We start from the raw sequence: 13,987 nt of genomic DNA, 5'->3' as shown, positions 1-13,987 counted from the left end.
CCGAAAAGTCCATTGAAATGTTGCAAAACAAAAAATATCCATTTTTCATACCCGGTAGCTTCTGCGTGAAGAGCTTGGTAACTTGCATAGCTTGTTATCATTTGACCCCAAGAAAAGTCGTATGTACATACTAACTTTCGTCAAGAGGTATTTAATGGTAAAAATGGATTAAGAATCAGAAAACAGTTTACATTTTTTAAATAGGATTAAATCTTGCTGACATCAGCGGCTTTGTCTTCTTTTGCGTGCATGCACGCTGCAATGGGAGTATAGGCGCAAAATCCTTCGGCACTGTCCCTATTTTCACAACGGCCGTTATATAGCAAGCTCCCCATATACGTCAATAGCATTACTGTTGCTAATAAAGATTTACAGTTGATGATTGATGTCTGATTGTCTCTCTAGTTCCTCCCACTTGAGCAGACTGGAAACTGGAGGAAGGGACGTGCGGCCGTGCGTGACAAGTCAGCTTGACCAGGCAAGGAAGGGACGACTGCGAGTCGTCGCCCGCGTCCCCGCCGGAGACCTGCGCTAGCTAGCAGACAGTAACTGTAACCGCGTGGATATGGATCATTTGTGACATTTCTCCCATTGGTACCGTCGTGGATGGATGCTTCCCTTCCCTGGCCCAACCGTACCGTGATTGAAATTTTCAATAGCTTGCATGACTTGACCGCACACCCGGAAGCAGTCACTCACGTACTTCCATGGCCAGCTGGAGTAGACTGACGGAGTACACTGTCTTGTAGTAGTAGAGTCATGTGCTACCGTCTAGTATACCAGTAGCTTGCATCAGTATCACTGGAATATTCAGGCCTTGATGTTGCCTGGTTTGAACAACTTTTGTTGGCTACTCCAGTGTAATTGGAATATTCATTCATTCACCGTTTACTTTGAGAGAGCATCCGGTGACACGGGAGGCTAGGTGCTCGCATGATACGAGATGACGCGAGCCGTTGGATCTGAAATCCAAAAGTTAGACCATAAGCTCCTGATTTTTTTTAGAAAAGACCTCCAGAAATCTGATGTTCACGTGCAAGTCTCGGAGCTCGTCCTGTGACCCTTGGATTTCATATCCAACGACCCACGTCGTCTCATATCATGTGATGCATGGGAGCACGTAACCTTCGGTATCACCTGATACTTTCTCCCCTTACCTTTCTCACATCCAAGTCGTCGTCTGGACTGGGTCATTACATAATACTAGTACTTAAGCAACTCAGTACCCAGAGCATGCCGGTCCCAGCGACGCAGCAAGGCAAGCAAGCCCCTCGACCCGTCCATGCCGTCCCACAAATCAGCAGCTGCAGCTGTACCTGTACTAGTAGTATGGCTCGGCCTGGCGCTGCTTGGAGTTGGAGCAGCGCTGCCCACACAGCCTAGCAGCAGTTGCCAGAGGGAATGCGGCGGCGTGGACATCCCTTACCCGTTCGGCATCGTCGATTCGCCCGGCGACAGCACCAGCGACTGCGCCATGCCCGGCTTCGGCCTGACCTGCAACGAGACCGATGTGAATGGCGGGCGCCGCAGGCCGTTTTATTACGACGTGGAGGTCGTCAGCGTCTCGCTGCAGCAGGGTCAGGCCCGGATGAAGATGAGCATCTCCACCTACTGCTACAACACCACCACCCGGGACATGGACGCGGTACCGTGGGAGCTCAACTTCAAGGGCACGCCCTACAGGTTCGCCGACACCAACAAGTTCACGGTCATCGGCTGCCAAACGCTGGCGTACATCGAGGGCGAGCACGGCGACGACGCCGACGACCAGTACATGAGCGGGTGCGTGGCCATGTGCCGCCGCGGAGGCGACAGCGGCGACGTCAGGTCGGCCCTCAGCAACGGCTCCTGCTCCGGGATAGGGTGCTGCCAGACCGCCATCCCCAGGGGGCTGCAGTACTACCGAGTGTTGTTCGACTCTGGCTTCAACACCAAGGAGATCCACAACGTCAGCCGCTGCAGCTACGCCGTGCTCATGGACGACTCCGACTTCACCTTCTCGACGACCTACGCGACCACGCCGGGGTTTAACACCAGCTTCGCCGGAGAGATGCCACTGGCGGTGGACTGGGCTGTCGGGAACGAGACGTGCGACGCGGCGCGCAAGGATCCCTCGTCCTACGCCTGCGTCAGCGACAACAGCGAGTGCTTCGACTCGCTCAATGGACCCGGCTACTTCTGCAATTGCTCCAAAGGCTATCAAGGCAATCCTTACCTCCAAGATCCGGAGCAAGGATGCAAAGGTACCAACACAAAACAATAGTATAATATTATACACAGGATTGCTGTTTCTCAATCAATTCATAAACCATAAAATCTATGCAATGATTCATGTAGATTTTTGTTAGAAAAAAGTATACTTTTTTTTGCCCGGAAAGTTTATTGTGGTTGTAAGAAGGGGAAACTATTTCTTCACAAAAAACAATAGAGCTTCACATTGTTTCTATCACTGTTTCTGTCTTTTTTAACAAAGGCCTATATTAATTAGATGATTTGTTGGCATAAAATCTTATAGATACCTCGCAAATTGTTTTGGAATGCTGTATAATACTCCCTCTGATCCAAAATAAGTGCCGCGGCTTGAAACAAAATTAAAGTTGAACTAACCTTAGTTTAAAGTTGTGACACTTTTTTTGGATCAGAGGGAGTATATTTCAATGAGGTTTGGTTCAGTGATTGGAGTAACAATATGAGAACTAAAACTAAAAATATATATGATTTATTGTGTTTGATTATTTTACAGTTGCAAAATATTATTAATTTAAAGAGCACAATAGAGTAACTTATCTTGCATGTTTGCATGTTGAAGTGAGCTTTTTCCTATGCATTGTTGCATATTGGGGCCAATCTTTTACCATGTATGTATGTTGCATGCTGAAGTGATATGCTTGCATGTTGAGAAATAGGTTAGTCTATATATTTAGATATAGAGTATTTGATCTTTGATTCCCTGAAAATATGATCTTCGGTGGCAGATATTAACGAGTGCGCAGACCTGGCAAAATACCCTTGCTCTGTACCTGGAACTTGCAAAAATTTGCCTGGTGGATTCAAGTGTAGTTGTCCCAAGCATACCAAAGGTGACGCCCAAAATGGGACATGCGAGAGAAACCACACACTTGGCCTTGGAGAAAAATTCGGTATTGGTACGTCTACATCTCTGACATATGCCTAATGCAATCATTTTTTTAACACGATGTCTACAATCTAAGGCTGCCCGCAATGGCAAGTATCGTATAATAATATAATTCATATGATACTAGAGTATGATATTGCTTTCATAATGCATAGTATCATAAGTTAGTATCTTAGATTTCCTCATTTATTGCTATGTATGATACAATGTATAATATGATAGGTATCATGAGATGAAACCAAATCTTTTCTTTTCTCGTTTAATTGTGGTCACCTCATAAAAAATAACTAGTTTGCATGCATGATACCGCTTATGAAATACTCCCATTGCAGGGAGCCTAAGTACATAGTATATCAAAATTATATTAGACCAGTGTTTAATTCATCTTAGTGCCAATTAATTCCATCTTCTACTAAATCAAAACACATGTTCTCTTCTGCCCAAAATGAGAAATGACTACTAAGTAACCTTGGTATCTACTCTTCAGGAGCTTTCGGCGTTGTTCTGATTGTCCTAGTCTGCATCCTTGCAATAGAAATTATCCGTCACAAAAGGAGTATCAAGAGACAAGCACTGATCAGGCAGAGTGATGAATACTATCAACAACACGGGGGCGAGATACTATCAGAAATTATGAGAGTAGAGCGTAACATTGGGTTCACTGTCTATGCCAGAGCAGCGATCGAGGCGGGAACAAACATGTTCGACAAGGAGAACATCATCGGGGAAGGAGGGCAGGGGACCGTGTACAAGGCGGTCCTCGACGTCGACGGCAAGGACACACTCGTGGCTGTAAAAAGATGCAATGAGGTGGACGAGAGCAGGAGGAAGGACTTCGTGCAGGAGCTGGTGATACTCTGCCGTGTCGACCATCCCAACATCGTCAAGCTCCTGGGTTGCTGCCTGCAGTTCGAGGTGCCCATCCTGGTGTACGAGTACGTGAAGAACAAAACCCTGCAGGAGCTATTGTACAGCCAGCCGACCTCGTGTCGCGCCACCCTGGGGACCCGTCTAAGGATCGCCGCGCAGTCCGCCGGAGCACTGGCGTACCTGCACTCGCTGGCGCACCCGATACTCCACGGCGACGTGAAACCCGCCAACATCCTTCTCAGCGACGGATGGGTCGCCAAGGTGTCTGACTTCGGCTGCTCCACCATCGATGAGAAGACCCAGGTGGTGGCCAGAGGCACAGCGGGCTACGTTGACCCAGAGTACCTGCTTGAGTACCAGCTCACCCACAAGAACGACGTCTACAGCTTTGGGGTCCTCCTTCTGGAGCTCCTAACCGGGAAGAAGCCGCTGTCAAAGCAACGGAAGAGCCTCATGGTGATGGTTCAGGAGTCTATGGGGGATGGCACGCTCCATCACCTCTTTGACAGGGAAATAGTCGATGATGCTAGCATGGGAGTGGCCGTTCAAGCTGCGGAGCTGGCGACTCGATGCTTAGTCATGCCGGGGAACAGGAGGCCTGTGATGAGGCGCGTTGCAGAGGAGCTCAAGCAGCTTGCTGACCAAGTGCAGCAGCCGCTGGTGTTGGAGTGTCACAACCTCACAGTCACAGATATGGAGAGCTCCATGTCATCTGAGAGCGACACCACCGGGGTTTTCAGCCTTGAGAAGAAAGCCGCGTTGAGCATAGAATTCGCTAGATGAGATCGTCAGAAACATATTAGAAACTGTTTGCTAGCTATACGATCCATGGTTGTATCACGTTTCTAGGTCGTTGCTATGAAATCCACCTTAAGCTTACCACCAAATAATTTACGTGTTTATAAGCACTCACTTGACCTCCTACGTATGCAAAGCGGGATTGCAACAATTTTATTTTGTTATTGTTTAAATATATTACCCTCTCTTCATCAGCTCGTATGTTTGGATGACCTGACTAGAGCATGAATACAATATCCAATTAGAGCCAATAGGTCTCCAGTTCAAGACCATGTTAACATCGTATTAAAGAAAATGATTATGCGGCCTACATCGATCTCATGTATAAAGACTAAGAGAAAGCCTAGATATGAGGGCGGTGCTGAAACATATATTGTCTTTGTCTCTCCATTAATTCGGAGATTTGGATGAGCTAGCTAGAGCGTGAATTCAATACTTGCACTATTTGGTGGTACATTAGCCAGAATTTTGTCAACTACAATAAGTACTCCTTGCGGACAGATTTACAAGGGACGATTCAAAATTTCCTTTGAACGAAGGTTTGTCTCATATCCCCATAACTCGACTCTAATAATGAGGTGGTGGGTGCAACCCATGAAATCTTATCTATATATCTACTATATACAATTAAAATCATACTTCGGATTAAGTATACACGCACCATATGGAAAGTGTGGCTCAGATTTATGGGAAGGATAATAGCAAAGACGATGTAAGCAAGAATTTCACAAAATCATTCCCTATATGTACAAAAAGGTTCACCGTAGTTTTGGCACAAATTGCCTACATGTTAATTGGGGTGTGTTTGGATGCTGCCCAAGCTAGCCATGCCAACCGTGGGCGTGCCAAAAAATTGGCGCAGTATACTGCCGCCCACAACTTGCCCGCAAGTTGGCGAAAAATTGAACTGGGGAGGCTAAGGCAGCCAAGGCGAGCCAATTTATTGGTCATCAACCAAACACGCGCCCACGCCTGGTCAACGACCAACTTTTTGGTTGGGCTGCTCTTGGCTCCAATCCAAACACGTTCTTGATGTCATGCAAGTGAACAGGGTTGGTCTCAGCACTCTCATGTAAATAGCTTAAAATATCGTCCCATCGAAGAGTAGGAGACGATGGTTAATGCGAATATTGAGTTGTCACAGGTCTCATATGAATTGGTTGTTTTGGTGTCTGCGAAGATTATAATTTGGACCGAAAACAAGTAGTGAGGGGTAAAATGAAGTGGCTATAACTAAGGTTGCTACTAAAGAACAAAAGTATAGAACGTAAAAATAAACAACGGTTTTCCTGCAATGAGGAAGTTTTTTTTAGAAAAGGAGGAATCACCCCAGCCTTTGCATCTGGGAGATGCATGCGGCCATATTATTTATTATTCACAAAGACCTTACAAAGAAATACAGCAGTAAGCCTGAGGCCACCATCTAGACGACACCTGTCGCTACTCCTATTCTCTTGATGAAGGTGTGCCGAATGTCCGGGCCAAATACCGAATAGACATCGCATAAAAGCCTAACATCTAACGCCAGATGCCCCATCCAAAGCCACATAGGCGGGACTGGGTAACACTCCGGTCCGGCGCACTCTCAGTGAGTACCACACGCACACGCTGCAAAGGGCCGTCACCTCCGTCTTCCCTCGATCCATCCTCAAAGCATGTACTGACGTATCGACCTTGTCAGGCCTCTCTGCCATCGACGCCACCACGACGCCAGACAACGTCGACGTCCTGCGCGTGTCCATCGCCACACATCTGACGCCAAGCCTCCACTGCTCCATGCCGCCGAGAACCGCCGCCATGAATATATAGAAATAAACACCGCTCCACCGAAGAAGCCATCCGCTGGTCCCTCGAGCCCGAGTGCAACTCCAAGAATGCCGCCCCCAAGGGGGTAACAACACATGAATGCCGCCGTCATCCGATCAGTTGATCTAGGGTTTCCCCCGGAGGTATTGGGTGGGGTTGGGAGCTTCACCTCGATGATGCCTTCATGAAGGAAACGATGATAAGGGCATCGTCATCACCGGCTCCGGCCAACGATGGAAGACCAAGTTTTTACCCAGATCCATCCCAAGAAATCCACCCGACAACCTGTGCACTGTCTCGATCGCCTTCAAAGCCCCAGATCTAGCCACCTAGATCCGGCGACCAACCGCAACAGCAGTGCCACCGTAGGAGCCCTGGCGCACCGGCCACTGCCTGAATGTGCCACCACTGGAGCCTGGGAGGAGGGCTCCCACCCCACCTCGCCAAACCGCGAGAGCCGCCGAGATGGATCCCGCACGCTCATCACCGTCTCTGATCTGAACCAATCCGCGGCAAAACCACGAGATCGGCGATGCAGATCCGCCTTGGATAGGGACAGCACCACGCCATGCTGCCGCGGGAGGCACGAGCTTCACCCGCCGCCACCTTCCAGGGCCGCCGCCCCAGGATCCAACCGCCGCCGATAGGTCGAGCCGCCGGCCACCGCGACCAAGGCCACCATGACCCCGCTAGCCCATCGAACGGCCGTCGCCACCAGATCTTCCTCGGAGTCTAGCAGCTCCGCCGCCCCCGCCCAGCACCATGCCGCCGCCTTGCGCCGTCGCCTAAGACACCGCGCCGCCGCGACGCAGATCGGGGGAAAGCGCCCCGGCGCCATGGGTGACCCGCCTCACTGATCTGGCACGGGAGGGAAGAGAAGAGAGCCTCCGCCGCCGCCATCAGCCGTCTGGGGCTTCGCCCGGCGACCTCCTGTAGCGGCGGCGGAGGGGAAGGGGAGGATGGACGTGCCCGGCGGCGGGGGGCTAGGGTTTCCACCCGAGCCGCTCTAGCGGGAGGGCGACGCGGGGGCGTTGTGAAAGACCAGGGAGAGATTAGGTGAAGGGAACATATTAGAGCTTAGGTCTGCAATGAGGAAGTTAGGTGTGGAGAAATTCAGTTCATGGTAAATATCAAATGTGCTAGTGCAATGATAACGTGTAATTACCTATTCCTGTGATTCTACCTCTCGTATTCGACGCTTGATAAGCTACTCACCCTTGGTAGAAATGAAAGCAGACTTATAAATAAATCCTAATCCTAAATAAAAAATAGAATGTCAGGAAAATAATTTACAATTATGTGTTACAAATTTAATATTTGAAATATAAAGAAAAGCAAATTGTTGTTGATAGATGTTGCTAACTAATTAACGTCCTTTTGGTTTTTTTTTTCCTTTTGCTTTATGGGAATTGCCATTGGACGACAAGCCTTTTTTAAAAGTGAAGTCTACAAGTAGTTTATGTTGGTTGTATAGACAAAACAAAATAAAAGAAGTGTGGCAGGAAACTCACTGATCTCATTGCCGTTTGGTTCTCTACTGAAGAGAGTAACCTAGTCAATTCTTTTGAAATGGACCTAGTCAAGATTATCTCCAATGCAGCATTATTAGTTACGGTGTTTTGACTAGTAATCGCTTCAGTGCCAACCGAGTTGGAGTTCGGCAACCAAGAGACCTTGTAGCCACGAGGTCGTATATTTGCAAATTTTCAGTTGATAGTATAGATATGAAAATTCGTTAGGAAAGTAAAACTCCCTTCGTTTCTAAATATAAGTCCTTTTAGAGATTTCAATATAAACTACATATGAAGCAAAATGAGTGAATCTACACTCAAAAATATGTATATATACATCCATATGTAGTCCTTATTAAAATCTCTAGAAAGACTTATATTTAAAAATGGAGGAAATATATTTAAAAGAAATCGTGTGAGCAAGCATCTGGTCTCCGATCACGCCACCGCGATTTGGACTGCTTGTTTACTTGACAGCTGGATGCCAAAAACGGCCTAGTCAAGTTTTTCTTTTAACTGACCTACTCAAGATTATCTCCAACATAGTATTATTAGTTAGGGTGTTTTGACTAGCAATCGCACCAACGCCAACGGCGTTGAAATTCGGCAGCTGCTTCAACCCCTGGCGCTATGCCACCATGACTTAGATTGCTTGTTTACTTGAAGCGGTGCAAAAACAAACTAGTCGACAGTTTTTTTTTTTTTACATCGGCCAAATCCAGATTATTTGAACATAGTATTATAGCTAGGCTGCTATGGTGTTATTGTTGGAAAAACTGCCGGCCAAATTACATCGATCCTGCATGGTGCCAAGTGGCAACTGAGGAAGTTGTCTTGTACCAAGAGCATTGGTTTCGTTTATATAACATCGGAGAGGGAGCTCTCTTTTGCAGAAAAAAGACAAACCGAAGCTAGCTAGATCCCCGAGCCTAACAGCAACAATGGCTGCTGTAGTAACGAGCCTTCATCACCACCTTCTCTCCATCTCCATTTGTCTCTGCTACTCACTGTCGTTGCTAGTCAGTGCACCTCTGGGCCTAGCTACCGCGCTCTCCTTCAGCTTCAACTTCTCCGGTTCTGGCTCCGGCGACCTCTGTGACACTGAGCTCAGGTGCGAGCGTGATACACGCATGGGCTCCGGCGCCATCGAGCTAACGAAGAATGAGATCAAAGCCAACTTCTTCAGCGTCGGCCGGGCTTCCTATGCGCGCCCGGTGCCGCTCTGGGACAACACCACGGGCGAGGTGGCCAGCTTCTCCTCCAACTTCACATTCCGGATCAGGCTAAAAAATGAGACGGACGACCGGCTTCGTCTCTGTAACTTGAGCTTCACGCCCAACGACGGTGTGGCTGACGGTATGTCTTTCTTCCTGGCGCAATACCCGTCCAGGCTCCCTCCCAACAGCCACGGCGGGAACCTCGCTCTCTTCAACGACAGCAACAACTTGAACGCCACCGGTAATGACCGCGTCGTCGCGGTGGAGTTCGACACCTTTCGCGGCACTTGGGACCACAGCGACAACCACGTCGGCATAGATGTGAACTCCATCAACTCCAGGGCCTACACGAACGTGACGAAGCGTCTGGTCTCTGAAGACGCTGTCATGACTGCCGAGATCAGCTACGACAACCGCACGGGTATCCTGGTCGCCCGACTCCAAATGGATGGTGACGAGCCGCTTTACAAGGTAAACACGTCCGTGGACATGAAGAAGGATTTACCCCAAAAAGTTGCAGTCGGATTCGCTGCAGCAACTGGCATGTGCACTGAGCTGCATCAAGTGTTGTCTTGGTCGTTTAGCTCCACTCTAGATGATGCCACGGTGGCTACTAGTCCGCAACAGGGGCGACTAGTTCCCGTGCTAGTGCCTTCCACAGTAGTAGCATTTCTCGTGTTGCTCTGTGTCATCGCAGTCGTGGTCCATCGGCGGCGTGTTTGGGAGAGGGTAGATGATTCTGACGACGAAGCACGTGAGCAAGCTGAGTTTGAGAGAGGAGTAGGCCCTAGAAGGTACCGCTACCGTGAGCTGGCCGCCGCCACCAAGGACTTTGCGGAGGAGGGGAAGCTCGGGCGCGGGGGCTTCGGTAACGTCTACCGGGGCGACAGCCTTAGCGACCATGACCGTCCGGTGGCCATCAAGATGTTGTCTGCGGAATCATCTTCGCAGGGGAGGAAAGAGTTCGAGTCGGAGGTGAAGATCATAAGCCGGCTGAGGCACCGGAACCTTGTGCACTTGCTAGGCTGGTCCGATAGCCGCAAGGGGCTTCTGCTCATCTACGAGCTTGTGCCTGAAGGCAGACTCGACCGACACATATACAGCACTAGCCGCCTCCTCACGTGGTCAGAGAGGTACAAGATCATCCTTGGTCTGGGATCTGCACTACGCTATCTCCACACAGAGTGGGATCAGTGTGTGCTGCATGGCGACATCAAACCCAGCAACATTCTCCTCGACTCATCATGCAGCACCAAGCTCGCTGATTTCGGGCTGGCGAGGCTCGTGGAGCATGGAGTAGGGCCGCGGACCACCAAGGTCGTCATGGGCACCGCGGGATACATAGACCCGGAGTTCATCCGCACCCGTCGGCCGAGCACCGAAGCTGACATCTACAGCTTTGGCATCGTCCTATTGGAGGTTGTGTCTGGTCGGCGCCCGGACATTGAAATGGAGCAATCGGGCGACAAATTCATTCCGTTGCTCAGGTGGATCTGGGACCTCTACGAGAAGGAAGCCATTGTTGAAGCGGTGGATGAGAAGCTAAAGGGAGGAAACTGGCAGCAGCTCGACAACAACGGCGGCTGTAAGTGGCAGATGCGCCGCACGCTTGTCGTGAGGCTCTGGTGCACGCACCCGTGCCCGAGTGCACGGCCATCAGTCGTGCAACTCATGAATGTCTTGCAGTCCAAAGATGTCACGTTGCCAACCCTGTCACGGCCAACATCCGACGTTTCCTTTGGGACACACGGAGACAATGCCTTGTCGTCTGCCAATGTTTGCAGCGAGGTGTCTTGGGCCATAAGTGGCAGATGATAAAATTTACTTTATAGTAGAGTCTGTGATATAAACAAGCATCACTAATAAAAGAAGTTTTGCCACCTCCTGAAAGTGGCACCATCGTCTTGTTATGTCTTGCATTGTCGTTTAGTGTTGATGTTGCTGCTGTTCTGCTGTTCTGCTGTTCTGATTTTCCAATAATGTTGTGAGTGATATGTGGCAGAGTTGTACATATAAGCGTATGTATCGATGTGTGCACTAGTACTAGCTACTTTGTGCTATGTGTATTGGTCGTCACCTGAACTTCTTTGATCTTTTGCAATTATGTACGTATTGCTTGATAGGTAAAAGACTTGCGAAATACCATGTTACCCATATTGTATTATATTCATTTTGATCTTGTTGATGATTCGAGCTTTCATATTATTACCTTCAAGTTTATTGAGATCTTATCATGAGAAAATATAGTTACTAAACTTCTGTTATTCATTTGATCACTGTCATGAGATAGTTATAGTCTGATCATGATCTAAGCTTCACACCCAAAAAGGGTGTGGCTGACGGTATGTCTTTCTTACTAGCACACTACCCATCCAGGCTCCCGCCCAATGGCCACGGCGGGTACCTTGCTCTCTTTAATGACATCAACAACTTGAATGCCACCGGCGACAGCTGCATCGTCTCAGTGGAGTTCGACACCTTCGTAAGCCCCTGGGATCACAGCGACAACCACGTCGTCATAAACGTCAACTCCATCAACTCCAAGGCCTACACGAACTTGACCAAGCGCATGGTCTCTGACGAAGCCGTCTTGACTGCCGAGATCAGCTACGACAACCGCATTGGCATCCTAGTTGCCCGACTCCAGATGAATGGCGATGAGCCGCTTTACAACCTAAACACATCTGGGACATGAAGAAGGATTTGCCCCAGGAAGTTGCAGTTGGCTTTGCTGCAGCAACTGGCATGTGCGCCGAGTTGCATCAAGTGTTGTATTGTCATTTAGCTCCACTCTAGATGATGCCACAGTGGCTACTAGTCTGCAACGGGGGCGACTAGTGCTCGTGCTAGTGCCTTTCACAGTAGTAGCATTTCTCGTGTTGCTCTGTGCCATCGCCGTCTTAGTCCATCGGCGATGCGTATGGGAGAGGGTACATGATTCCGACGACAAAGCACATGAGCAACCTCAGTTCGAGAGAAGAGTAGGCCCTAGAAGGTACCGCTAGCGTGAGCTGGCCGCTTCCACCAAGGACTTTGCAGAGGAGGGGAAGCTCGGGCGAGGGGGCTTCGGTAACGTCTACCCGGGCGACAACCTTAGCGACCACCACCCATCAAGAGTTGTCTGCAGAATCATCTTCACAAGGGAGGAAAGAGTTCGAATCGGAGGTGAAAATCCTAAGCCGGCTAAGGCACCAGAACCTTGTGAACTTGCTAGGCTGGTCCGGCAGCCGCAAGGGGCTACTACTGATCTCTGAGCTCGTGCCTGAAGGCAGCCTTGACCGACACATATACAACACCAGCCGCCGCCTCACATGATCAAAGAGGTACAAGATCATCCTTCGCCTAGGATCTGCACTACGCTATCTCCACATAGAGTGTGATCAGTGTGTGCTGCATGGCGACATCAAACCCAACAACATACTCCTCGACTCATCATGCAACACAAAGCTCGCGGATTTCCTGCTGGTGAGGCTCGTGGAGCATGGAGTAGGGCCGCGGACCACAAAGGTCGGCATGGGCACCGCAGGGTACATAGACCCTGAGTTCATCCGCACCCGTCGACCGAGCACCGAAGCCAACGTCTATAGCTTTGGCATCGTCGTATTGGAGGTCGTGTCCGGCCAGCCCGGACATGGAAATGGAGCAATCGGGCGACAATTTCATTCCATTGCTCAAGTGAAAGTGGGACCTATACGAAAAGGGAGCCATTGTTGAAGCAGTGGATGAGAAGCTAAAGGGAGGAAACTTGCAACAGCTCAACGACGGCGGCGGCTGTAAGTGACCATTCCACCGCAGGCTTGTCGTGGGGCTCTGGTGCACGCACCCGTGGCCGAGTGCGCGGCCGCCAGTCGTGCAACTCATGGACGTCTTGCAGTCCAAGGATGTCAGGCTACCAGCCCTGCGACGGCTGATATCCTGTGTCTCCCTTGGAACACATGATGACAATGCGTTGTTGTCACCCAATGTTTCAAGCGAGGTGTCTTGGGCAATCAGTGGCAGATGACCAAATTTACTTTAGTGTAGAGTTTGTGATATAAACTAAGGATCACTAATGAAAGAAGCTTCGCCACCTCCTGGAAGTGGGGCCATCGTCTTGTTATATGTCTTGTATGGTCGTTTAGGCTTGATGTTCTTGCAGTTCTCATATTCCGGTTAAAAATACTTCTTTGATGCGGGTTATCTACAGATATACCGGGACTCTTCGTTTATGGTCCTCTCTATAACACGTGGAGAATCGAGACATATTTACGAAGGTGTGTATACGATTGAAGGGTACGGCGAGAGATACTTTTACTCAACATGGATGGCCGCATGATTTTAGGATTGGCCCTCCTTCGCTTTAGGCGTTGTACGGAACTTTTTGTATTTTGCCTTTTTTATTTTTCTTTTGTATGAGAGAATCTTATTTGGCTGTGTGCATCTTAGTTACGCAGAGACCGTGTGTAATGGTTAAAGTTTTTAAGTAATAAAGCGCCCATTTTCGAAGAAAAAAAATGTTGTGAGTGAGACGTGGCAGAGCTGTACATATAAGTGTACGTACCGATGTGTACTAGTACTAGCCACTGTTTGTTGTGTGCGCTAGCCGTTACCTGAACTTCTTTGATCGTTTGCAATTATGTAGTGCTTTATAGATAAAAGATTTGCGGATA

General features: G+C 49.1%; 2 protein-coding genes and 1 pseudogene across 2 annotated transcripts; all 3 read left to right on the top strand.

The window, feature by feature from the left end:
- Positions 1–1,249: 1,249 nt before the first annotated feature.
- On the top strand, positions 1,250–4,971 carry LOC109757056 (wall-associated receptor kinase 2). The gene is made up of 3 exons (XM_020315874.4): positions 1,250–2,243; positions 2,976–3,146; positions 3,624–4,971. Exons 1-3 carry the CDS (start codon positions 1,283–1,285, stop codon positions 4,787–4,789), a joined length of 2,298 nt encoding a protein of 765 aa, XP_020171463.1. The 5' UTR covers positions 1,250–1,282; the 3' UTR covers positions 4,790–4,971.
- Positions 4,972–8,819: 3,848 nt separating this feature from the next.
- Positions 8,820–11,153, top strand: LOC109757055 (L-type lectin-domain containing receptor kinase IX.1-like). The gene has a single exon (XM_020315873.2). It carries the CDS (start codon positions 9,063–9,065, stop codon positions 11,151–11,153), a length of 2,091 nt encoding a protein of 696 aa, XP_020171462.1. The 5' UTR covers positions 8,820–9,062.
- Positions 11,154–11,366: 213 nt separating this feature from the next.
- Positions 11,367–13,341, top strand: LOC109757054 (L-type lectin-domain containing receptor kinase IX.1-like; annotated as a pseudogene).
- The last annotated feature ends 646 nt before the right edge of the window (positions 13,342–13,987 follow it).

This window comes from Aegilops tauschii, chromosome 3, assembly GCF_002575655.3.
Source record: "Aegilops tauschii subsp. strangulata cultivar AL8/78 chromosome 3, Aet v6.0, whole genome shotgun sequence".
NCBI classification, from domain to species: Eukaryota; Viridiplantae; Streptophyta; class Magnoliopsida; order Poales; family Poaceae; genus Aegilops; species Aegilops tauschii.
Note: the sequence above shows the minus strand (reverse complement) of the source record. Positions and strands in the feature narration are given on the sequence as shown.

Excerpts from the sequence above, each read along its gene's own strand:
- LOC109757055 (XM_020315873.2), top strand. The coding sequence starts at position 9,063 with ATGGCTGCTGTAGTAACGAGCCTTCATCACCACCTTCTCTCCATCTCC.
- LOC109757056 (XM_020315874.4), top strand. The coding sequence starts at position 1,283 with ATGCCGTCCCACAAATCAGCAGCTGCAGCTGTACCTGTACTAGTAGTA. Across the intron at positions 2,244-2,975 it reads TCCGGAGCAAGGATGCAAAG|ATATTAACGAGTGCGCAGAC; the intron begins GTACCAACACAA and ends CTTCGGTGGCAG. Across the intron at positions 3,147-3,623 it reads TGGAGAAAAATTCGGTATTG|GAGCTTTCGGCGTTGTTCTG; the intron begins GTACGTCTACAT and ends TCTACTCTTCAG.